At 45.4% G+C, this 25,880-nt stretch overlaps 2 protein-coding genes across 4 annotated transcripts in view; one reads left to right on the top strand and one right to left on the bottom strand.

Moving 5' to 3' along the window:
• The window catches only part of Tmed8 (transmembrane p24 trafficking protein family member 8), a 35,571-nt gene extending 21,441 nt beyond the window's left edge, over positions 1–14,130 (bottom strand). Inside the window, exon 1 of one of the 2 annotated variants that reach the window (XM_052185330.1) lies at positions 13,917–14,130. In XM_052185330.1, the coding sequence (XP_052041290.1) occupies positions 13,917–14,034 (118 nt within the window). In that variant the 5' untranslated portion in view covers positions 14,035–14,130. The remainder of the gene's footprint in view (positions 1–13,916) is intronic. The other variant, XM_052185332.1, reaches the window with a different exon arrangement.
• A 243-nt stretch (positions 14,131–14,373) lies between these two features.
• On the top strand, positions 14,374–20,318 carry Samd15 (sterile alpha motif domain containing 15). 2 transcript variants are annotated; one of them, XM_052185326.1, is made up of 4 exons: positions 14,374–15,878; positions 16,076–16,174; positions 18,695–18,943; positions 19,619–20,318. In XM_052185326.1, the coding sequence occupies exons 1-4, from the start codon at positions 14,376–14,378 to the stop codon at positions 19,637–19,639; spliced, it is 1,872 nt and encodes a 623-aa protein (XP_052041286.1). In that variant the 5' UTR covers positions 14,374–14,375; the 3' UTR covers positions 19,640–20,318. The 2 variants fall into 2 exon arrangements, with proteins under 2 accessions (XP_052041286.1, XP_052041287.1); XM_052185327.1 differs by lacking the exon at positions 18,695–18,943.
• Positions 20,319–25,880: the final 5,562 nt, after the last annotated feature.

Here is a 25,880-nt window from a genome sequence, read left to right as displayed (position 1 = left end):
GCAGAAAAATCAACAATTTGAAGCTGGACTGAGGTCATAGGATGACCCTGTCTCAAAAAGCCACAAAAACAAAACAAATAACAGTATTTCAAGAGCCTAATATTATTTCACGTGTGTTTTAAAATGAAATAGTTGATTAATGTAGTAGTTTGAATATGCTTGGCCCAGGGTGTGGCACTATTAGGAGGTGTGGCCTTGTTGGAGTGGGTGTGACCTTGTTGGAGTAGGTGTGGCCTTGTTGGAGGAAGTATGCCACTAGGGGGTGGGCTTTGAGGCTCTATACTCAGGCTCCACCCAATGTGGAATTAGAGTCTCTTCCTGGCTGCCTTAGGATCAAGATGTAGGACTCTTGGCTCCTCCAGCCCCATGTCTGCCTACCTGCTGCCAAGCTTCCCACCATGATGATAATAGACCTCTGAACCTGTAAGGCAGCCCCAATTAAATGTTGTCCTTTATAAGAGTTGCCTTGGTCACAGTGTCTGTTCACCACAATGGAAACTCTAAGACAATGGGCACATACCTCGCTCTCATCCCTAATGAGGCACATCAGTGTTATTTCCAGTTTTTCACCACTACTATTACAAGCTGTTCTCTAGTGCCATATGTATAGTTCACATTTTGGCAGGCTGCCATCTTTGGCAGGGATCACCTATCATTTTGCTCTCCTGGCAACAATAAGAGAACACCTGTTTTCCCACCATTCAACATTGGAGTCCAATTTACAGTCCATTACAACCAGAATTCAACACATGATGACCGTTTCCTTATTTTCCTTTCTGTGAGACAGGGTCTTGCTATGTTGCCCAGGCTGGTCTTGAACTTCTGGGCTCAAGTATTCATTTGTCCCTGGCTTTCAGGATTGCTGGGACTGCATTTGTTTACCACCAACCCAACTTGGCATGTGTGACACTTATTAATGATTGTCAACTTGGTAAGTTGATGTATTTGTATCTGATAAAACTTATCTAGAATCACCGGTGAGACAAGCATCTGTGAATGGCAATGAGGAATTATCTAGATCAAGTTAAGCCTAGGAAGGATTATCTTGATTGTGTTAACTGAGTGAGAAGACCCACTCTAAAAATAGGTGGCACTGTCCCCTGGGTCTGAGTCATGGACTGCATAAAAAAGAGGATCTGGGTCAGCATCCATTGCCCTTTTTCCTGACTCTGGATGTAACTTGTCCACTTGACCAGCACCTCACACTCCTGACACCACAACTGCCTCCCTATGGTGATTTGAATGAGATGCTTGAATGCTGGCTCCACCGTTGGTGGAATTGTTTGGGAAGAATTGGGGGGGTAACCTTGTTGGAGGAAATATGTTACTGGGGGTGGGCTTTGCTGTTTCAAAAGATTTATGTCACTCCCAGTTACCCCCACACCCCTCTTTCTCTGTCTCTGAGTTGTGGGTCAGATGTAAGCTCTCAGCTACTACTCCAGTGCCTGCCTGCTACCATGCTCTACAACATGACAGCCATGGACTTCTCAATTTGTAAGCAAGCCTTCCAATTAAATGTTTTGTTTTGTTTTTTGGAAGTTACCTTGGTCATTGTGTCTCTTCACAGCAATATGAAAGTAACTAAGAAATTCACCGTGATGAATTGTAAGCAAAGTAAATCCTTTCTCACAAAAGGGTCTTTTATCACAGCAACAAAATAAATAACTTATATATTACTTTTCATTTGTGTTTATTTTATTAAGTTAGAGCACATGGATGCATGTATCTATCTGTTACTTTACTTCCTTATAAGCAATCCTCAGAAGTAAAATTCCTTGTCATAAGGTCTGCCCATCAAGACTTTCATATCCATGATTCAATTTCTCTCCAAGTTTCACTTCTGCTAGCAGGAAATAAATGCGACCATTTTTCATATCATAATGTGCATATAATCTTTACCAATCTGCTAGACAGATCATGATGACACACTATTTTAACTTATAATCTTTTGATAAGGTACATCAAAACAAGCCCTTAATATATATAAAATAAATATATTTTGCCTCTTTAAAAAAAAACCTCATACCAGTGTATAGGCACTAGCATGCCTTTTCACTCAGTTAATGATAGTGGCCCTTTTGTGTATGTGTATAGGTGTTTGCATGTGTGTAGATGCATGTATGTATATGTGTCTGTGTGTGTGTGTGTGTGTGTGTGTGTGTGTGTGTGTGTAGAACAACAAGTCAACTTCAAGGATCTTCAACCACTCACCTTTTATTTTTTTGAGACAGGGTCTCCTTAAGCACTATGGGATGGCCTGGAACTCCCTATGTAGACTAGGCTGGCCTTGAATTCATAGAGGTCTACCTGCCTCTTCCTCCCAAGTGCTGGGATTAAAGACATCCACCACCACATTTAGTCCTCTACCTAAGTTTTTAATGTATGTGTGTGTGTGTTTGTGTATATGTATGTGAGTACATGTATGTATGCTATAGAGTAGGTGTGGAGGTCAGAGGAAATCTCTCAGGAGTCAGTTCTTGCCCGCCACCTTGTTTTGAGGTGAGGTGTCTCCTGCTGTTTCTTCCTGCTGTGCTGTGTACTCCAGCTTGGCTGGCACCTAAGCCTCTAGGCAGTTCTCCCATCTCTGCCACTGAGCTCAGCAGAAGTGCTTGGATAGCCGATGTGCACCGCCATATCCACTTCTACCTGGGTTCTGGGGATTCTGTCATCAGGCTTATGGGACAGTGCTTTTACCCATGAGCCATCTCTCTACTTTTTTAGACAGGCTCTTACCAGAGTTCAACAATTTGGCTGGATTGGCTGGCCAGCAAGCAAACCTCCTGTCTCTGCTTCCTCAGCACTGGGGTTACAGTTGTATGTTGTCATATCTGGTATTAATACCATGGTATTAGAGATCTGAACTCAGGTCCTCCTGATTACACAGCAAGCACTTCACTGAGTGACCGGCCTCGCCAGCCCTGCTCTTTCATCCACTTACAAGGGAGCAGAGTCTGTCCTTCAGACATCACTTCAGCAAACATTTGTATAATACATAAAAAATTGAATTAAAAACAAAAGAACTTGAGTTAATGACTACCTCCATTCAACAGACCTTTTCTACGGAGCAAGAGGCCCTTGCTACGTGCCAGATACTGTGTTCCATGATGTAAGCAGGAACTGTGTACCTTCAAAGACTCGGTCTACTAGATAAAGAAAACTGGCAAGCAGGTAGTTGAAAATACATGATATTATCTAGATAGAATAATTAACTAGATTATCATGGAAACACTTAACAAAGAGGACACGTTTCAAAGGCTTCCTGAAACAGATGATGATTTAACTGTCTTAATGAGTAAATGGGGCCCAACCAAGTCAAGTGGAAAGGATACTGCATGCAAAGGAAACAGAATAAACCAAGGTGTGCGTGCACTAGAGCACATGCGAGCACACACGCACGCATGCTCTCTCTCTCTCTCTCTCTCTCTCATACACACACACACACACACACACACACACTCGCTCACTATCACTGCAGCTCAGTGTAGATGGAAGCCATAAGAAAGGTACAACAGGTAACTGAGACAGGAAGTTGGGAATATAACTCAGTGGCAGATCATCTATGTAGCTTGTATCAGGCCCTGGGTTCAACCCCACCCACCATTTCATTAATTTCACTCAGTTCTTCCTGAATTCTTTTTTTTTAAGTAAAGTATAGTTTATTTTATTTATTATTTTATTGTTAGATTTGTTTGTGTATTTTATGTATATGGGTACTTTTCCTGCATGTACATCTGCACAACAGAAGATAACATCAGACAGTTGTGAGATGCCATGTAGGTGCTGGGAACTGAATTCAGGACCTTTGGAAGAGCAGTAAGTGTTCTTAACCACTGAGCCATCTCTCTAGTCCTCTTCCTGAATTCGTTTTCCTTTTTTAATTTCTTAGTATATATATTTATCTGTGTAGTGGTCAAATTTGTGGAAGCCTTCAGTAGGGGTGGATACCAGGTCAGACTGACGGCTTCTGCAGAAGCCCACAGAAGACAGAGAATGTAACTAATAAAGATAGTTGAGACAGACTCTGGAGGCCATAATGGGCGATAACTAGGTGGCCAAATCTGTTTTTGGTACACCGATGCTTGCTTCTAAGCACCATTTATTTTCTTTCCTAAGGGCTGAAAAACTACCTGTGACAAGCCCTCAGACTTGTTGAGGACTCATATCTAGTTTAATGGTGCAGATCTGAAGTCCCCACCTTGCCCTGTGGAATAGCTGGTAGGTACATCTCTGGCTGACCTCAACAAGCCTCAGTGCTGATATAAATTGTATCTGCAGGTCCCTCAGGACAGCAGATACAGGAGTCATTTGTCAGCCTTTTGGCTTCTAAATACCCGTCTCCTGAAAGGAGACTGGCTGTTTCATGCACTGTAAAGACATAATGAAAGAGCTTCAATTCCCAGCACCAGAAAGTCAGGAGTCAGGCACATAACCTAACATCCCCTGCCTGGGACCTGAAACAGGTTTAGCATATGAGCAGAATTCTAGTGGCATCTAGAGCACTGGCCGCACGGTCTTGTCTGGGCTTTGCAATCTCTCTCGCTTTACAGCGATTTAGTGAGTCTTCCTTATCCTTCTATGGAAGGAAGCTCTCTCTGCTTGCAGTAATCAGAATTAGCTTCTGTTGCTTGAAACAAGAAATCTAACAAAAACCCCTAGATAATAGGATTTGTCTGCATTCAGAATTTAAACTTGAGAGCGCCCAAGACATCCTAGCCTTATCTGACCATCCTTATTGTTCTGACAAGGACTTAATGACTTGTTGCTGCTTTCTGAGTCATCTCCATACACCGCACACCCCTGGCCTCACTTAGACATCTGTTTATATAGGGCTGCCAGGTTACATGAGAACCATTTGTGCTGCCCCAGAACAAGTTCCATATTAACAGCAATGACCCCTGATCACAGATCACCACTAACATATAATGAATTCTTGGTTTACTGTGACAATTACCAGAGTGTAACTGCAGTAAGCCGTGAGCTCATAGGACTGGAGAAATGGTGCTGACACACTTGTTCAGTCTAGGATGGCCCCAGATTTCTATTTGTAAAGGCTGTCATTAACCGTGGACTGTAATGAAGTGGGATATAATAGGGTACGCCTTCTCATACTGCTAAGGATCCAGCTATTCTGCAAGCCTTTCTCTGCTTGACATGACTTTGAAGCCTTTGCAACCTTTCACTCATATGTATGGCTGTCAATTTCCACCCCTAAAGAAACCACCAAAACTCATCTGGGATTACTCCTGATGCTATATTTCATACATATGCGACCTGGGGACTAAATGACATCTTCATAATCTTAATTTTCCACTCTACAAATAAGAAGCATACTTCCGTTTACTTGTTGATATATGACAGAAAGAGACTGACTCAAGCCAGGCTGGCCTCCACTCGCTACATAGCCAAGGCCTTTATATAGATATTTCTATTTATATAGATCCTCTTTATTTCTTCTCAATAACAGATACTATCTGAGTAAGGTTTTGTATATGCACAGTCACTGTGGTAACTGCCATGGTATGGATATGTTTATGTCTGTGTACGGGTTCACGCGTATGGAAGTTGTACCCCAGAGTAAAGCCTTGGAAGGTGAGTGGACCTTTCAGAGTGGGGCTCAGCGGGACAGCCCTAGATCTGGGGAGGTATGCACTTTGGTTTTTGTTTTCTTTTCTTTGCCACAAGCACATGGGAACGGCTTCTGGCCCACAAAGAGAATGACAGGATCACTGAAAAGTGCAGAAAAACAGCAAAAGGAAATTAGGCGCACAGGGCTCAGATCTCACAGCTAGAAGCCTCATTCATCCCAAAGACAGGCAAGGAAGTCCCAGTCTGTCCCTGGGAAGGCAGGCTGTCCCACCCACAGAAAGTCTCTGGCTCTCTCTCATCAGCCTCAAATCTAGCTGTGTGTCTTGGTGACCCAGTGAGTCCTCTGGTGGGACAGGTCAGCAGTAGAAAGAACTTTCTTTTTTGTCACTTAATGTGTCTCTGTTTGCTGAGTGTGATCAGGAAGGAAACCTGTTATTTAAAACTCAGCTACCCTGGGGTACAGGGAACAATAACCGTTCAGGAAGCTGTAGACTGAGAGACAACTGGAGGGGTGGGCAGTCCTGGGGAGCAGAAGAATAGGAGGCCAGGCACTCAGCAAGCAGGAGGCTGTGACCAACCAGGAAGTTTAGTCTGAGATTGGGGGCTGGGAGGGCAGCCTCTGCAGGCAATGGCTAGGGCTAACCTCAACATCAGAAAACGACTTTGGAGCTGGATAACCTTGAGTCTGAGCTTGTGGGTCGGGGGCATCAAACTCTGCTGTCAAACATTTGCTATAAGGTTTGCTGCTATAGAGATAAGAATTCTGGGTCTCAGCCGGGCGGTGGTGGCGCACACCTGTAATCCCAGCATTCTGGGAGACAGAGGCAGGTGGATTTCTGAGTTCCAGGCCAGCCTGGTCTACAGAGTGAGTTCCAGGACAGCCAGGGCTACACAGAGAAACCCAGTCTTGGGGGGGTGGGGGGGGGGCGGGAAGAATTCTGGGTCTCCAGTGACAAATGGACAGCCACATACCTCCAACATGTTATTAACGCTTAGCTCATTTAGAACATAGGGACCAGTCCTTCTATACAGATGTGCAGGCCGTGTGTGCATCCCTAGATTCCAGACACACATGGGAGGACACGCCTGCCTAGGACATCAAGAAGGGATTCTCAGGAGGGTGAGAGATCCTGACTGTTCATAAGCCAAAGCTACGAGGGACCAGCAAGGGCCCCGTGCTCCAAGAAAGGAAGGCTCAAGTGAAGTGAGCTATCACGGACAACAGACATTTGTGTAGTACAGGCACACCACAGACAGCACAGGAAAGATGAAAGTCTACAAGTGTAATGGACAGACAAACTGGCCATGTGCCTGGCAGAGAACATTTGTTATTTTGTATGTGTATGGTGTACATATATGCATGCATATACAGACACATATGACATGAAAGAGGAACTATGTGTGAAGAGGAAGGAGCTACAGAGGGGGAGGGTAGAAAGCAGTGGGGCAGAAAAGCCAGAAGATTACATTTTCTCTCATACATGGAGGCTGCACCTGTATGCGTACACATGAACGAAATGGAGAGTATTCTGGGAGAAAGAGCAGCAGAAGAGGCAGGAGCAACGAGAGAGGGCAGAGCAAATGGAGTGGAATACTCTAAAACTGAAAGAGCATGGGGCTGGAGAGCTGGCTCCGCTGTTAGGAGCACTTGCTCTCTGAGAGGCCCCGTGGGTCTCAGCGCTCACAGAGTGGCTCCCAATGCACACGGACACACTCACACCCACACATACATGGAGTTAAAATAAAGCCTGGCTAGGCATGGTGGCCCGCGCCATTGATCCCAGCACTTGGGATGCAGAAGCCGGTCGGATCTGAGGCCAGCCCAGTCTACATAGCAAGTTCCACACCAGCCGGGACTACACAGAGAGGCTCTAATCTCAAAATTAAATAATTAAATTAAAGAAATGAAATCATCAAATGTATATCAAAAGAATTACTACTGAATGATTTTGTTGGCAATGGTACATTATGAAGGCAGGTAACTGGTGGTTGTTTTTTTTTTTTTTTAAAGAAATCTGAATGTATTCTTAATAATGAATCAGTTTAAGACAAAATACATACTATAATATAAAGTTAAGCTGGGTGGTGGTGGCGGTGACGGCGGCGGCGGGCGGCGGCGGCGCACGCCTTTAATCCTAGCACTTGGGAGGCAGAGGCAGGTGGGTTTCTGAATTCGAGGCCAGCCTGGTCTACAGAGTGAGCTCCAGGACAGCCAGGGCTACACAGAGAAACCCTGTCTCGAAAAAACAAACAAACAAAATAACATAAAGTTAGTACTCAAAGATATTACTAACCTCTATTTCATGAAAATAAAATTTGAGTTTTAAGAAAAGATCTGTCCCTGATATGCAGAAAGACTCCAATTTTAGAGAAAAAAAACCCCACAGTGGTGAGCATTCTAGCATGTGAGTGTTTGTATATGTATTTCTTTTCTGAATAGGTAGATTCTTGTGATTCAAAATTCCAAAGTGTCAAAACTCAACCACAAAAGCTTCCTTCTATCTTAGCTCCCCCATCTCCAAAGGTGATCAACACTACTGTGTTTTGTTTTTTTTTTTAAAGATTTAATTTATTTATATGAGTACATTGTAGCTGTCTTCAGACACACCAGAAGAGGGCATCGAATCCTATTATAGATGGTTGTGAGCCACCATGTGGTTGCTGGGAATTGAACTCAGGACCTTTAGAAGAGCAGTCACTGCTCTTAACTGCTGAGCCACCTCTCCAGCCCCAACACTACTGTGTTCTATGTAGTCATCCAGAGATATTTTATGTACGAAAAGGTAATGTGTACGTTTGTGTGAATACAGGGAAGGATATAACGTACATATATACATGAACTTTCCGATTTTCTACACTACTGGGGCATTAGACACACTACTGCAGATTTTCTTTTTCCTAGCTACACCTCAGATACCCTATAAAGCATTACATAAAAAGCTTTCTCATTCTTTTCTACAGCACAATATTTCATTTGGTGAAAAAAACGAGTCATAAATTTATGAGTTCGCTATGGATAAACATTTTTTTCCCAAATCTTTGACCACTGCAAATGATGCTATGATAACCTTGTATCTACATTCTTAGACAGGAGTAAACCCATATGAAATAGACACTGCAAAGAAATGGATCAATGGAACATATGTTCTAATTGTGAAGGATGTTAACAGTGTAACTTAGGCCCCTGGAGTAGGGCGAGACCGGGTTTGTGCACCTGGACCAGCAGTGGGTCACTTCCATTTTTCTTCATCAGTCAGGCTACACGAATTCAGGTAGCAAGAGTCACCTCTCAGAGCATCTTTTTTCCAAACAGCTTAATGTATACTGAAAAAGAAAGAAAGAAAGAAAGAAAGAAAGAAAGAAAGAAAGAAAGAAAGAAAGAAAGAAAGAAAGAAAGAAAGAAAGAAAGGAAGGAAGGAAGGAAGGAAGGAAGGAAGGAAGGAAGGAAGGAAGGAAGGAAGGAAGGAAGGAAGATTTTTGTGTTTTAAGTTTAAAGGAATGCCCTAACTTACTCACGAACTGCTGGCAAAAACAACTGCAGCTGTATTCGGATAGGCAGGAAGTGTAAGGAGGAAAGAAAAACTTAAGCTTATTTCCTGAGGTATACAGTGTGGCACGATGGATTCTTATGTGAGAGAGACAGGAAAAAACAAATATAAAACATCCTTTTAGGTTTCTGAAGTCCAAACCCCTAGGAACAAGGAAAAGCCAATTTTTCAGTAGTGCAGATTTTAATAGGCCAGCCAAATACAAGCTGATTCTGTGTATTTCTAGAGAAAACAGGACAAGTTTTACAAATAGAGGACAGCGGAGGAAGGTTTTTATTATTCTTTTTAATGAGTATTTGTTAATCTTAGTACAATTATAAAGGTTTAATTTCTCAAGCTAGTAATATCATGTATACCATTGACTGAGATAAAAATTTAAAATAGGAACCAAATAATATTTGAATATAGTATTCTTTACTGTGACAAGATCACTGTTATGGTTCCTAATTGGCCAAAATCTTGGAAACAATGAGGGGAGGAGAACTGGAAGCTGGACGGTAACAATTTGTAACTCATGTCTCAACACAAACTAAGGCCTTCCTCAAAGCCTTCTTCAAAGGTCACTCTGTAGTAACCACTTTCTTTCTCTTGGTTTTTGTTGTTTGGTTATTTTTTTTTGTTTGCTGGTTTGTTTTGAGACTGAGTTTCTTTGTTGTAGCACTGGCTGTCCTGGGGCTTGCTTTGTAGACCAGGCTGGCCTCAAATTCACAGAGATCCACCTACTTCTGCTGCTAAGTGCTGGGATTAGAGCATGCATGCCACACCACCCAGCTCCTGACCTTTCTCAATCTACAGTTAGTGAGTGTGGCTCAGACATTCTGATCATGCTACAGATTTGATTTGAGTTTACCGTCTATTCTCTTCACAGGAAAGCCAAAAAAAAAAAAAAAAAAAGGCAGGTTTTCCCCAAAGTGTCTGATTATTAGGTCAAGGTTTCTTTAGAACTCATTTCCTAAGACTTCCCCTTCACCAGACAACTGCAGAAATAATTAGCCTAGCTTTTTTTTTTCCCCAGAGTAGAGGCTCAAAAGCAGGTGATGTGGTTAGCACTGGGAGGCTGCAGGAAAGCACTGGTGATGTTTCAACCGGACCCAGTGAACATAAGCCCGACTTCTCTTCAGCACCCAAGAGTGGGGCGTGTCACCCCTCAATGGTCATTCGGGTAATACCTCAGGAACTGAAGCACAACAGGGTAATCAACCATCAATAAAGTAAAGAAGTAGTAACTATTCTTTTCTCAAAAGCCACAAGCAAACAAATTATTAGCATGTCAATTTAAAGATCAGAAGAGAAATTGAGAAATAAAAACAAAAAGTCTTCTTAGCATAAGCTTCCAGCCAGCACTCTGCACCACCCAACAGGGGGTCACTCAATTTCAGGTCCTAACTGACTTACCATGAAGCAGTCACACATCTGAAACGCTCCATCCCTGCGGACGGACATGCTGCACTGCCCGGTCCTACACTAGAACCATAAACAAGTTCACCTGCCCGTATCCGGGCCTGAACGCCAACGCTTGGTCATGTACAGCAAACTGAGTCCTCGCTGCGATCATAACAAACACTGCCCTGTATTTCCCTAGTAGCTGTAACTCTCCCGGGCTGTCCTTCACCCTGCCGCTCCCAGGTTAACTACTGGGCGGAGTTTGCACGCTGCTCTAGCCCATTTTTAGCTCCTGAAAAAATAACATGGAGGCCTAATAAATTTATGAACAAGCTGCAGGCCCTATGCTGGGCAGATGCTCATCTGTTCTAACCCTCGACCGACCGCCGCCTAGTTCCAGACACCTGGTCCTTCACCTGCAATCTGAGTCCTGCCCAGGCTCGCTCTGCTCCACGCGTGTCCTTGCGTGTCCCTGATTGGTCCTTCTCCCTTCTCCTGCTCCCATTCTTCCCTTTTCGATTGGGATCCCTCGACTGGAATCAGAAGTCCAGTCCTCTTCCATACTCTTCTGCCCAGCTATAGGCTGAATCAGCTCATGATTAATCAATCAGAGGTTGGAACAGAATTTTCCAATGGAACAGAATTTTTATACGTCATTGAGACAGGAGTTGCTCCAAATGTCAGGACAATGCTGACATCCAAACTGCAACCAGATCTCTGGGCACTGCAATCAGCATCTTAATACACACAGTGCAGGGCTGGAGAGATGGCTCAGTGGTTGAGTACAGACTGCTCTTCCAGAGGTCCTGAGTTCAATTCCCAGCAACCACATGGTGGCTCACAACCATCTGTAATGGGGTCTGATGTCCTCTTCTGGTGTGTTTGAAGACAGCAACAGTGTATTCACATACAGAAAATACATAAATCCTTAAAAAAATAAACAAACAAAAAAAAAAACCACATGCATAAAACCATTCCCTAATACCCCAGAGCTCTGTAGACTTCAAAGAGGACCTGCCTTTAAGTGATGTAATATGTATTCCTCAGAGAGTTTCATAATATAAGGAATGATTCTCTCTCCTCCAGGGAAATGAAAAACTCAGGTGCCCCCAAATTAAAAAAAAAAAAAAACTATTAAAAACAATCACAGTTCCTCAGACACTAGGAACGCCATGACCACTAGAGACTTTCACTTACACAAACATAAACCCTTCCTTTTACCAAAACCTCAGTCACAAATACCAGCATGCAGGGTAAAAACACGTTCTTGTTATTCTGCATACTGATGAATTCCTGAAGGAATAAAGTACACGGAACCCTCAGTTCAATAACAAATGAACATCTGCTCATCTTCCCCTGCTGTTTTCTAAGATGACAAAAATGTCTTCCTGTTGCCTCCCTTTTTAGTGTCTGTGTTAACACAGCTCATTTTCTACTGGGAAGTCAAAGTAGCGTTCCCACTGAGTTTCTGAGAGGAAGCTTAAGTCTAGGCTTGAGTTCCTCTCAAAGGCAGCATTTCTAACACGTGAAGCAGACCTGCAGGCCAAGGACGTTTTAATATCATGTGGCTTACAGTATGGCAGGAATAGCTGCTTCCAGCTCTTATAACCAAAAATGTTCCCAGATATTGCCAGATGTCCCCTGGGGTGTCATATTGCTCCTAGTTAAGACCCACCTCTCTAAGCCAAGGAGAATCCTTGGTTATCTTGAGTATTATTAGATGTTCAGTCAAATCCTTACAATGTGACCCTTACCTTTAGATTCAGCCAGGTATCTGTAGAACTTCCCGCCCAACAAACATTTTAAATACAAAGTGTTGAGAGAACTCCGGAAATATGTTTAAAAATAGATCTGATTAAGCAAAGACACTCAGGTATGTTCACCACAAACACGTGAGAAAATGAAAGACATGTTAAAGTATATGTAATGTATAAATATTGGCACATATAGGGGACAGGTGCTTATAAGACAAGAGCTTATATGCTTAATCTTTATAATCTTTCAGAAAGTACACTTAATTTTTTCCTTTTCTTTCTTAGTAGCAGTAGGGCCTAACCCAGGGCCTCACATATGCACTCTACTATGAGCTACATACATCCCACCCTAATTAGAATTTCTATTGCTGGGCGGAGGGTGGTGGCACACACCTTTAATTCCAGCACTTGAGAGGCAGAGGCAGGTGGATCTCTGGGTTCGAGGCCAGCCTGGTCTACAAAGTGTGTTCCAGGACAGCCAGGGCTACACAGAGAAACCTGTCTGGGGGGGGGGGGAGGGGGGGAACAAAACAAAACAAAACAAAAAACAAAACAAAACAAAACAAAAAAAACCGACCAGGAATACCTTTTCTAGTAATTTAGATGTGCTAAATCAGACTTTAATCTCCTCCTAGACAACTGCTTTGTACAGTGGGCATCTTGGGTTTCACATCAAGCACTTTACTGACAGTGGCTTACAATCCTCCCAACGATGTTGAAAGGCACAGGTACTTTTAGTACCCACATCTTATAAAAGAGGAAACTCAGACATGTTTTAGAGAAGTTAAACCAGTTGTCCAAGGTCACTAAAAGCGAGGATTCACATTCCAACCAAAGCATCCGGGATCCATAGCGGTGCTTCAGTCTCTGTACGATGTAATATTAACTTTGAGATCTAGGAAACCAGTCACTTGCCACTTGGTGTGAGACCAGTTCTCTCCTCTCTAAAGTATCCTTTTAGTCGCACGCCCCTGTGATGCTCACTAGGCTGGAAGGTAGCCGCGTGATGGCCTTGCCTATAGCCTTTGGACACTTGTAAATTCACACGAAGGAACTTGTGTGGTCTGCAATGGAGACATTGGCCCAAGCAAGAGGAGGCTGAGTCTCGAAGAGAGAGAGAAATCACCAAAATTCTACAGCAGCCTCTAGTTTCTGCCTTTGCTTTGACTCCAAGGCTCCTTAGAGACCCCAAAGCCTCCCTATTCTGGCTGCTTTCTATCTCTCCCTCTCTGAAGGATGCAGGGGACCGCGGCTGGGCGCGGGGGCCTACGCTAGGGCAAAGCGGGGTTCGGAGGAAGGCGGTCGCCCCGGCACACGCCGGTAGGAGCGCGCGGACAGGCTGGCGTAGGCGACAGAGGTGGGGTCGCGCGGGGGAGCCAAAGACAGGGGCGCGAGTGAGCTCGGCGGGAATGGAGGTGGGATGCGGACCCCGACCGACGCCAAAGAGGCGCGGCGGAAGGAGCCGGATGCCGACCCGGGTGCGCCGAGAAAGGAAGCGGGACTGGAACCAGGGCTTTTCCAAACGGAGTAGACAACGACCTCGAGCGCAGCCCCGGTCTCCGTGGCGGTGGGGACGCGGGTCGCCCGAGGTGCGCGGCCTCGAGCCGAGGGGCACCCACCCTTCCAGCGCCCGGGCCTTGCGTACCTGAGGCGGCCGCCTGGCTCTCCTCCACTCCCCGTCGGTCCCCGATGCCGCCCGCCGACCCTCGGCGAGCTGCGGGGCTCCAGAAGGCCGGCCCCTCAGCTGCCTGCTTGTCCGACATCTGCAGCCCGCGCGGGGAGCGTCTCCGCAGCTAGCGGCTTGCGGCTCCGGAAACAGCCGAAGGCGAAGCGAGCGCGGCAGAGGAGAGCCGAGCGGAGCCGAGCCGAGCCTGGGGCCGGAAGGAGCGGCTCGGCCGCAGAGGGGTAGCTCTGGCCTGACACGCAGAGGAGCGGGGGCGGGGAGGTTACTAGGTGATTTTGGTCGTCTGTTTTTACGGTCCGCACTTGAAAAGATCGACAAAATCTCGGGAAGATTCTGGAAAACGCCGCCGGAAATCGTGGTATCCATAGAGACGCTGTCGGAAGTTGAGGTTGCTAGGAGGCCTTGGGCGCACCGACTGACATGTCTAAAGTCCCAGAAGATTATGATTCTGACCCCGATGAGAATCTGAGTCTGCAGCCTAAAAGAACTAAATCTGGCAAATTACATAATGCTAAAGCAGACGCCATGTTTGAGCTAAGCTCTGAGCTGTCCCCAAATACTGACCAAGATCCAGGAAATGTAGGAAATGTGCTCCTAGAGCCAACCAGGACAGGCAACGATTTGGAGGTGCCCGTAGATAAAAAGGAAAAGGTGCCAGACCTACAACCACCAGACGTTTCAGTTGGTGTACTCAAAGATCCAGAGCAGAAGACACCAGATTTTCGAAGCGAAAAACCAAGAAAATCCGTTGAAGAGGAAGATCTATCTCCATCCAAGATGACCAAATCAGAAAAGAAACAAAGTGAGTCAGTTAAAGGAAAAAGTTCAGAGCCATATGAGCTAACTAAACCTAAGACCCCAGACCGGAAGCTAAGAAAGTCTACCGAGGAAGCAGTTCTGAAACCCCCAGAGGGCCTTCAAGTCAAGTCCACAGAGCAACCTGAGCAGATTAAGTTCTCAGACAAGAAACTAAGACAGTCAACTAAAAAGAGAGTCTCAGGGCCTCTAGAGGATTCTGGAGACGAATCAAGAAGATCAATTGCTGAAGCAAGTCTAGAACTATCAGAAAAGAGGACGTTAAAAGCTTCAAAGAAAGCACATAAAAGCTCTTTTGATGACAATTTTCCAGAGATGCTAGAAGAGATTACTCTAGGACTACTAGAAGAGATAAAACCAGATGTCGAAGACGAGACACAAGAAGAGCCAATTAAGGAAAAAATCCCAGAACCATTAGGGGATAGGAAACCATCAGCTCAAAGGCACAGGCTGAGAAGATCAACTGGAGAGTCTAAATTAAAGGATACATTAACAGAGACAAGTAAGGAGAAGGAACCAGTACCACAAACACAGACTGAGCCAGAAATTCCAAAGGAGAAAGTAATAAAGTCAACTGAGAAAACTGGTGACAAGCCACCGCAGATAACTAATCTAGACATTCAAGAGAAGACACAACCGGAACCAACCAACGAGAAAAATCTAGAGTTATCAAATGAACCCAAGCCAGGAGAGAAGGAGAAAGAATTTCCCAAGGAAGACAGACCAGAATCAAGCAAACCTAAGTATCCTATAGGCAAAGACGAGCTAATGTTCTCTGACTATCACCCAAAGTTGTCAGAAAAAAAACCTGCCAAGATTAAAAATGAGTTTATAGTAGGAACTCCTAGAGAAAGTGTAGAATCCTTCAGTACAGTTTATGAAGCCCATGAATTCCTCAAAGACCTTCAGGCCGATATGAATGAACTGTTTCCAATCATTCCTTCTTCAGAGGCTCTGGCAGAGCCTTCTATAGCTTTATCCCAGGAGACAGATATACTAGGACGTAAAGAATCCAAGTCAAGTCTTAGCCCACAGATTGAGCACCTTACCTGGAGTCCAGAAAGGGTTGCAGAGTGGATTAGTGATCTAGGCTTCCCTCAATACAAGGTAGATACAAAAGCCATGTTTTTGAAGTCCCGTGCACCAATCCCCCTTTTCCCTATACTGACATGTTCTCTTGCCTCTAACAGAGGAGTCTGAGATTGTGGGGGAAGTCGGTTTTGATTGTGCGTGTCTTTTTCTGTCTTCTGTGTGTGACAGTGAAGATCATGATACATGTTTAAGAGATGTGCTTGTATTGGCAGGAGTGTTTTACTGAAAACTTCATCAGTGGCCGAAAGCTCATCCACGTCAACTGCTCCAACCTGCCTCAGATGGGAATAACTGATTTTGAAGACATGAAGGTGAGTTGTGTCTGAGGCTTCCTTGTGCCGTGTGCTATGGCAGTGCTGGCTGGCTGCCCATCTTTCCCTGTTCTGGTCCATTCTGTTGTCATACACTCATCCCTCAGACTCACTGCGGTCCCTTCCTCCCTCTGTCTTGAGTGTCACTCACCCCTGTAGCACTTGCACTGTCTGGTGTTGACTGCCTCATGCCTAGACACTGCAGTAGATTCCCGACTTCCTGCCATCAGCCTTCCTCAGCAAGCCTGTGGGACTCAAAGGTTCCGTTTTTAGGACCTTGCTTTCCAATTACCTACACACTGTTAAGAAACCCTCTCTGTTCTCCCTGGTGCAAGATAGCCCCAACCCCCTTGGTTTAGGATTCTAGGTCCCCTGGAAGTTTGCTCTATTTACAGCTAAACTGAATCTCTGTAAGAATTTGGTAAATGCTTCTGCAGGTCCCTTTATTACCTTCATAAATTAGGTAGATTTTCACCCTGGCTCCTCAACCAAATCCCAGGCTCTTGAAGCCGCAACACGACATTGTTCAATTACACCATCACCAGATTGGATTTGCTCTTGTCAATCAGTATAACACCCATCACCAAGCCGTTGGTCTTTAATAGCATTTATACCCCTCACTGTATTCTGTTCTATTTTTTGTGGCTTCGTGCCTGCACCACGACAACCAGCTGTTGTACAGCTTCTAGAATAGCTGAATCCAATCCTTTCCAATCTGGGAGGATAACCCTGTTCTGCGTAGTCCAAGTATTTAGCATTTCTTTAACAAATTGAGAGTACAAGCTGGGCTGGAGAAATGGCTCAGTGGTTAAGAGCACTGACTGCTCTTCCAGAGGTCCTGAGTTCAAATCCCAGCAACCACATGGTGGCTCACAACCATCTGTAGTGGCATCCAGTGCCCTCTTCTGGTGTGTCTGACAGCAGCTACAGGGTACTCATATACATTAAATAAATAAATAAATATTTAAAAAAAGAAAAAAAAAAACAGAGAGTGCAAGCCATACAATATCACAGCCTCCTTAAAACTCTTTAGATGTAGCATTTTGTTGGACACCAGTTCAATTCAGTATAGGCAAGGAATACTGTCATTAGCAGACATATGCTGCACAAAGACTGGGAAGGCTGAAGGTGCCTGTGTAGGCCCAAGCAAATCCTCTGGTGGTGCGCTCGCTCGCTCTGCCAAAGACCATCTGGTTGTACCTGGACATTTCCTGCCACTCCTGACTTTAGAGTCCTTCCTGCCCGGAGCATACAGGTCTGTGAGGACCAGGGTGCAGAGTTTCCCTGGATCAGGGCCATCCCATGGGTGGGCCCGCTTGCCCAGCTCCTCCTCCTCCACCAAGGTGGCGTGCTCTGGGGTCACTTGTCCACCTCTTGCCGGCTCCTCGGCCAGGCCCACTGACTGACACTGGCGGGCTTGGCATCGGTGAGAATGAGGACATAAGCACACAGAGTCCCTAGTGCCAGAGTCCAAGTCCTATTTGTAACTTTCTGTGACAGTGAGAACCATGACTCTTTCCATCGATAACCATATGCCTTTTCAAGAGACAATTTTACCAAATAAAGTACAAGGTTTGTATGCACCGGGATTTGTCTCTAAGACTTACAGTATCTATACAAGGCTCTGCTCTCCAAAGGTAAAGTAACCTGTGTTAGCCTCTCTCCTTCCTACCACTTCAGAGTGATTATACCGTAAGTTTGTAATGGTCCTCATCTAGAGTCCAGCCTATTGGCCCAACACTTGACTTTTCACAGTCATTCTCTGTGTGAATTCTGTGTGATTCTTTAGATGTTAATAAATGCTTAGAGGCAGCCGGGTGTGGTGGCACACGCCTGTAATCCCAGCACTTGGGAGACAGAGGCAGGCAGATTTCTGAGTTCGAGGCCAGCCTGGTCTACAGAGTGAGTTCCAGGACAGCCAGGGCTATACAGAGAAACCCTGCCTCAAAAAAACCAAAAAAAAAAAAAAAAGCCGGGCAGTGGTAGCACAGGCCTCTGAGAGGCAGAGGCAGGCAGATTTCTGAGTTCAAGGCCAGCCTGGTCTACAGAGTGAGTTCCAGGACAGCCAGGGCTATACAGAGAAACCCTGTCTCAAAAAAAGCAAAAAAAAAAAAAAAAAAAAAAAAAAAAATTAAATTCAAAAAAAACAAACCAAAAAATTCAGTTCCCTCAAATTCAAATATCCTGGTTCCCATCACTGTCAGCCCCTTTCCTATTCTCTGAATTTTGGTAATAATCGGTTTGTCCCTATTCATTTTGTTTCATTTTTTTCAAAATGTTACAAAACACGGAAGCTGAGTGTGGCGCACATGTGCTGTCCCATCACATAAGAGGATGCAGCACTTAAGAATTTCATTTCCTAAGGCTGTTCTGTAAGCCTATTAAAGCTTTCTTATCACTTTATTCTCTCATTGAAAGAATCTAAGTAATTAGTATTCAAGAGACTTGGGCCACTGAATTCAGCTTTGACTTCCTTGTATTTTCGAGTTAGCCCCACTAAATCTATTCCTTTTATTTCAGACGATATCGTACCACACCCGAGAGCTGCTGGGGATTGAAGAGCCGCTGTTCAGCCGCAGCATCAGCCTTCCCTACAGGGACAACATGGGCTTATTCTTAGAGCGCAAGGGGCATAGCGGAGTGAAGTCTGATGCCTTGACCTTGTCAGAGTTTGTTGAAGCAGCAGGATTACAGGAGTATATTCCAGAGATAAAAGTCGAGGAGAAGAAGGAAGACCTGGTGCCAGAAAACAGCCAGGAAGAAAATGAGGCAATATAACAGATTTTGATAACATGAGGCATTCCTAGACCAGGAGCAGTAGGAAAGCTGTGTCACTTAGCTTGGAAGATCAAACTACGGCTAGAGAGATGGCTCAGTGCTTAAGACCACCCATGCTCTTCCTGAGGACCAGGGTTCAAGTCCCAGCACCCTCATGGCAGTTTACAACTGTCTATAATTCCAGTTCCAGGGGATCCAACACCCTCACACAGACATCAATGCAGGCAAAACACCAATACACATAAAATAAAAATAAGTTAATTTTTTACAAAAAGAAAGATCAAACTACATTCCCTTGGGGTAGAGATATTGTCTTTGCCAGTTTTCTCTCTCTCGTTTTAATTAAGGATGAGAGTTTAGAACTGCTGACTCCAGTCTTAAGTCTTTCCGACACAGAGCACCTTCCCTTCCCTCTGTTAAAGAAAGTGATATTTGCCTTCCTTGATAATTTTCAGATCTTGTGTTAAATTCTAATACATCTAGTACTAAGATTTGTTAGGGGAAATTATAATTGAAGATGCTGTCTCAGCAAGGCATAGTACTGACCTTTAGTCCTAGCACTAAGCATGTGGAGGGGGGGATGACTGGGAGTCTGAGGCCAGTCTGAGGTACATGACAAGTCTCAGAAAGCCACATAAATAAACTGGTTTTTAAACTCTCTTGCAGGACTTCTATGATACCACTTAAAGACGGAGTGTGGCTTGGCAGCAGTGCTGCTGCTCTGGGGTCACCCACACTTCTGTGTGTTCAACTACCTGGGCCCGATGACCCCTGGCCTACACCAGATAAGAGCACATCTTAGTCTGATTGCAATGATCCTGAGAATAAAAAAGAAGATAGAGGCTGGAGAGCCGTCTCAGCAGGTCAGAGTGCTGCCTCCCCCTCCTCTGCCCTCGGCATGCCCATGAACATCTGACAACTGTGGTGCACACAAACTCATGCAGACGAGCCTGCATACACAATACCTAAGACTTTATGAAGTGGAGCGTAAAACAGTCCCAAAATATCAATTTCCAGAGTATTTGTCTCCCCGGTTTACCATCTGGGTAAGGACAGCTCAATGGAGCCAGGAACTGGACGAGAAGGACGCGAACCAGGTAGCGAGTGATGTGGGTGAAAGAACAAAGGTGGCCTGAGGACAGTGAACGTGTGCAGCTCCAGGAAGGAAGAGCAGAGCCCAGGAAGTGATGAGAATGAGCATGGGGCTGCGAGTGGATCGGGGCCTTCCACTTACCTACACTGGAGGTAATGAGCTATCGCGGGCTAGACAGACGACTCAGCGGTTAAACACAAACCGCTCTTCCAGAGGTCCTGAGTTCCGTTCCCAGCAACCATACGGTGGTTCACAACTAGCTACAGTGTACTCATATACATAAAGTAAATAAATTAATTTTAAAAAAAAGTCTGTATATCAAGATGGCTGCCATGCTAGGTGTGATGGAACCCACCTTTAATCTCAACCTTTGGAAGTCAGAGAGAGGAAGATCAGCTTCATATGGTACTGGGTTGGAGAGATGGCTCAGCGGTTAAGAGCACAGACTGCTCTTGCAGAGGTCCTGAGTTCAATTCCCAGCAACCACATAGTGGCTCACAACCATTTGTAACGGGATCTGATGCACTCTTCTTGTGTGTCTGAAGACACCCACAGCGTACTCATATACATAATTTTTTTTTGTTTTTTGGATTTGGTTTTTTTGAGACAGAGTTTCTCTGTATAGCCCTGGCTGTCCTGGAGCTCACTCTGTAGACCAGGCTGGCCTCAAACTCAGAAATCCACCTGCTTCTGCCTCCCAGAGTGCTGGGATTACAGGCGTGAGCCACCGCCCGGCTTATATACATAATTTAAAAAAAAAAAAAGAAATATCACAAGAAAGCAGACAAGCTGCAGAATAGAGCAAGAAACACCTTTGTTGCAGCCTCATTCCAAACCAGGTGCAAAGAATCAAGGATGTCAAACATTCAGATCAGCAGAGCCAGGTTTGGAATAGACAAAAGGGAAGCACAAAAGACCTAGATACACACACTGACAGAAAGGGCAGCTGCGCCAGGTGGTGGTGGCGCACGCCTGTAATCCCAGCACTCTGGGAAGCAGAGGCAGGTGGATTTCTGAGTTCGAGGCCAGCCTTGTCTACAGAGTGAGTTCCAGGACAGCCAGTGCTACACAGAGAAACCCTGTCTCAAAAAAACCAAATCCCCCCCCCCAAAAAAAGAAAGGGCAGCTGCGAATTAAGCTAGGAAAATTAATCCTCCACTTTTTTTAAATTTATATAAATAAATTAAAGTACACTGTTATGTACACTGTTATGATGTCTTCAGACACATCTGAAAAGAACATCGGATCCCATTAAAGATGGTTGTGAGCCACCATGTGGTTGCTGGGAATTGAACCCAGGACCTCTGGAAGAGCAGTCAGTGCTCTTGACTGCTGAGCCATCTCTCCAGCCCCTAACCTTCTACTTTCATATTCTAAAGAAATGACTGAAGAGCCAGCAATGATAGGATAAGTGATGGAGAAGAGAGGTGATAGAGACAGTGCATAGAGGCCTGGCAATGAGGGTCAGTGGGTAAAGGCTGGTTCAGTGTAAGCCTGGTGACCCCAGTTATATCCCCCTAGCTCCCAAGTGCTGTGGCAGCAGGAGAGAACTCATTGTCCATTGACTTGTGTGTGTATATACTGTGTCTATATCACACATATACACACACATTTATAAATATTGGTAAGAGAAGATATATTCACTTAGGGCACCTGTTTTTGCAAAAGCATTAGGAAATGTTAAACATGACAAACCTGTCAAAAATTGTTCATAAAGATTCTCCAGAAAAACAAAACTTGCTTCTTCCAAAGAAGAGTCACTGTAAATCTGAAGCCAGAGCACTCATAAAGCAAATACCTTCTTGGGTTGGAAAGATGGCTAGGTGGTTAAGAGCTGTTCTGCAAAGAGCCCACGTTCAGTTCCCAACACTAACATGGTGGCTAAGAACCATTGATATCTCCAGTTCCAGAGGCTATGAGCCAGCACATATGCACACACAGGTATTGCAAACAGTTCATACATACAAAAGCTCACATAAAAAACAATTACCTTCTAGGGCTGGAGAGATGGCTAAGCACAACTCCAGCTCCAAAGGATCTGATACTCTTATGACCTCCTAGGTTTTACTGCTGTGAACAGACACCATGACCAAGGCAACTCTTATTAGGACAACATTTAACTGGGGCTGACTTACAGGTTCAGAGCTTCAGTCCATTATCATCAAGGTGGGAGCATGGCAGCATCCAGGCAGCCATAGTACAAGAGGAGCTGAGAGTTCTACTTCTTCATGGGAAGGCCACTAGGAGAAGTCAGGCTTCTAGGCAGCTAGGAGGAAGGGACTTCAAGCCCACACCCACAGGGACACACCTCCCCCAACAAGGCCACACTTCCTAGCACTTGGGAGGCAGAGACAGGCAGTTTTTGAGTTCGAGGCCAGCCTGGTCTACAGAGTTCCAGGACAGCCAGGGCTACACAGAGAAACCCAGTCTGGGGAGCAGGGGGTGTGGGGGAGGGAGAAGATGCTAATTGGTACCAAGCTCCTAGGGTAACTTCCTACAGATAAGAAAATGACACCACATACTTCATTACTCACACTGACTCCAAGGCTCCCCAAAAGTCTGTCCTGAGCTGCAAAGTTGGTGAGAGGCTTATGTAACTTTTTGAAAGATTTACATGTCTTCAAAACTAAAGATCTAGCCAGACAGTGGTGGTGCATGCCTTTAATCCCAGCACTTGGGAGGCAAAGGCAGGCAGATTTCTGAGTTCCAGGCCAGCCTGGTCTACAGAGTGAGTTCCAGGACAGCCAGGACTACACAGGAAAACCCTGTCTCGAAAAACCAAAAAGACAAAAAAGACAAAAACTTAAAGATCTGCGATTATAGGGGGTGTGTGGGTGGGGTGTATGGTACAGTGTGTCTGTGTGTCTGTATGTTTGTATCTATGTACTATGTGTATGCAATGCCCACCAAATCTAGAAGAGGCCATTAGATTCCCTGGAACTGGAATTCAAAATGATTGAGAGCCACCATTTGGGAACTGGGAAACAAACCCAGGCCCTCTGCAAGCAAATAGTGTTTTTAACCTCTGAGCCATCTCTCCAGCCTCATATGCACCTTATATTTAAGGACAGAAGCTCACCAAATAGGTTAAGCTAGCTGGTTTCTGTCATTCGTGCACCAGGATTACAAGTGTGTCCCACCATGTTGGGATTTTATGTGGATTCTGGGGATTGAACTAAGGTCCCTGTGATCATTCTGTAAATTTTTTGATTGCTGGGACTAAACACTTGACAAAAGTAGCCTGAGGAAGGAAGAGTTCTTTTTTGGCTCACAGTTTAGGGGGTCTAGTCTAGTATGTCAGACAAGTCGCAGCAGCTGATCACAGTGCATCTTAAATCAGAAAGAGAGAGGTTGTGTTCATCTAGAACCCTAGCCCATTCCAAGGTGCTGCGCTAATGTAGGGACCTTTACCACTTCAATTCTCAAGTCTATTAGCCTCAAAAGGCCTCACAGGAATGCCCAGAGGCTTGTTTCCATGGTGACTGTAAATCCCAAAGAGAGGACAAGTAGACAAGTTAGATATGGTGTCAAGGCACTGAGCTATATCCCTAGCCCTAACGATTACATTTTCTAAGAAATAGTTGTCAGGAAAAAGAGGGGAAATGTTTTTCTTTAGACATCAGAGGCAAGAGAGACTGACAGAAATGGGGAGGACTCTCTGTAATAATTCACAACCACAAAATGAAATTTGAACTGAAATAAATTTATGACTGGATGTCTCAAAAAATATTAAATCTTTTTTGTTGCTTAAATAACTCAGGCACCTATCTTTGTTTGTTTGTTCTATGGCAGGATCTAGTGTAGCCCAGACTGACTGGAACTTGCTATGTAGTCAAGGAAGGACAGGAATTCCTGATTCTCCTGCCTCCACCTCCCACACCTGGCCTCCACCTCCCACACCTGGCCTGCACCTCCCACACCTGACCTCCACCTCCCACACCTGGCCTGCACCTCCCACACCTGGCCTCCACCTCCCACACCTGACCTCCACCTCCCACACCTGGCCTCCACCTCCCACACCTGGCCTCCACCTCCCACACCTGGCCTCCACCTCCCACACCTGGCCTCCACCTCCCACACCTGGCCTGCACCTCCCACACCTGACCTCCACCTCCCACACCTGACCTCCACCTCCCACACCTGACCTCCACCTCCCACACCTGGCCTGCACCTCCCACACCTGATCTCCACCTCCCACACCTGACCTCCACCTCCCACACCTGACCTCTACCTCCCACACCTGACCTCTACCTCCCACACCTGACCTCTACCTCCCACACCTGACCTCCACCTCCCACATCTGGCCTGCACCTCCCATACCTGACCTCCACCTCCCACACCTGACCTCTACCTCCCACACCTGACCTCTACCTCCCACACCTGACCTCCACCTCCCACACCTGACCTCCACCTCCCACACCTGACCTCCACCTCCCACACCTGACCTCTACCTCCCACACCTGGCCTGCACCTCCCACACCTGGCCTGCACCTCCCACACCTGGCCTGCACCTCCCACACCTGGCCTACACCTCCCACACCTGACCTCCACCTCCCACACCTGGCCTGCACCTCCCACACCTGACCTCCACCTCCCACACTTGGCCTGCACCTCCCACACCTGGCCTGCACCTCCCACATTTGGCTGCTTCCTGTCTAGTTGTACAAGCTCAGCTTTCTCTCTTACTCTACTTTTAAATTTAAAAAAAATTGTAAATGATGTGTGTGGGCTCACATGCTATGAAACGCACATGGAGGTAAAGAGATGCCTTTGTGGGACTGGCTCTCTGCTTCCACTTTCACATGGGATTCCGGGTAATCAATTCAGGTTGTCTGGATTGTACAGAGGGGTAGTGATCCCTGAGCCATTTTTGTCTTTTTCATTTTTAAATTGTGTGTGTGTGTGTGTGTTGTTAATGATGATGTATGTGTACATGTGTGTTTATGCCTGTTAGTGAGGACACACGTGTGGGTCAGTTTGGAGGTCAGAAGTGGACATCCAGTGTCTTCCCCATTGCTGTCCACCTCATTTCCACAGGCAGGGACTCTCGGACTCATTGGTTAGTCTAGGTAGCCAGCTTCCTCCATGAGGAATACCTGTCTCCCATCTCCCCCCTCAGATGCCAGGCAACCACCACGCCTGCCACCAGTCCAGCTTTCCTCGGGCTCTGGCCCAAACTCTTGTCTTCTTGCTTGTGCAACGAGCCCTTTACCCACTGAGCCGTCTCCCCAGCATCTTGGTTATACGTGGGAATCCTACAGAGTGCAGAAGTGCAGTGGGTGCTTGTCTAATCACACCGAATGCAGCAAATCCGTATCCAGTCTACATAGCAGTGCTGCATGACTAACCAACTTTTTCTCCAAACTGGAAAGTTTTCTCAGAAACCATCCCTTCCCTTATTATTTTTTCTTTCTTTCTTCCCACCACCTCCACCTACCTAGACAGAAGAGGATTTCTCTGTGAAGTTCTAGGTGTTCTGGAACTTTCTCTGTAGACCAGGCTGGCCTCAAACTCACAGAGATACACTGTTTCCCGTGTACTGGGATTAAAGGCATCCACCGACACCTCTAGATCAAAAGCTGTGTCCAAAAAAAAAAAAAAAAAAGAATTCTGGAACCATTAAATTTACTTAGCGCATGATAATGCAAAATAACAAAATGTAAATGATCAATATGAGACCATGGTGATTTCCATGTATAGTGAATGGCTTTGCTCAAAACCCTTGAGCATCTGGTGGCAAAACTGGGAACTTCATTTCCTACCTTATTGGGCCCACTGCTGTTGTTTTCAGCTCGTATTTGACGAAAAGGTTTTGTAAAACATGATGATGTATGT

This window comes from Apodemus sylvaticus, chromosome 6, assembly GCF_947179515.1.
Source record: "Apodemus sylvaticus chromosome 6, mApoSyl1.1, whole genome shotgun sequence".
NCBI classification, from domain to species: domain Eukaryota; kingdom Metazoa; phylum Chordata; class Mammalia; order Rodentia; family Muridae; genus Apodemus; species Apodemus sylvaticus.
This window is presented reverse-complemented; position numbering and strand designations above follow the sequence as displayed.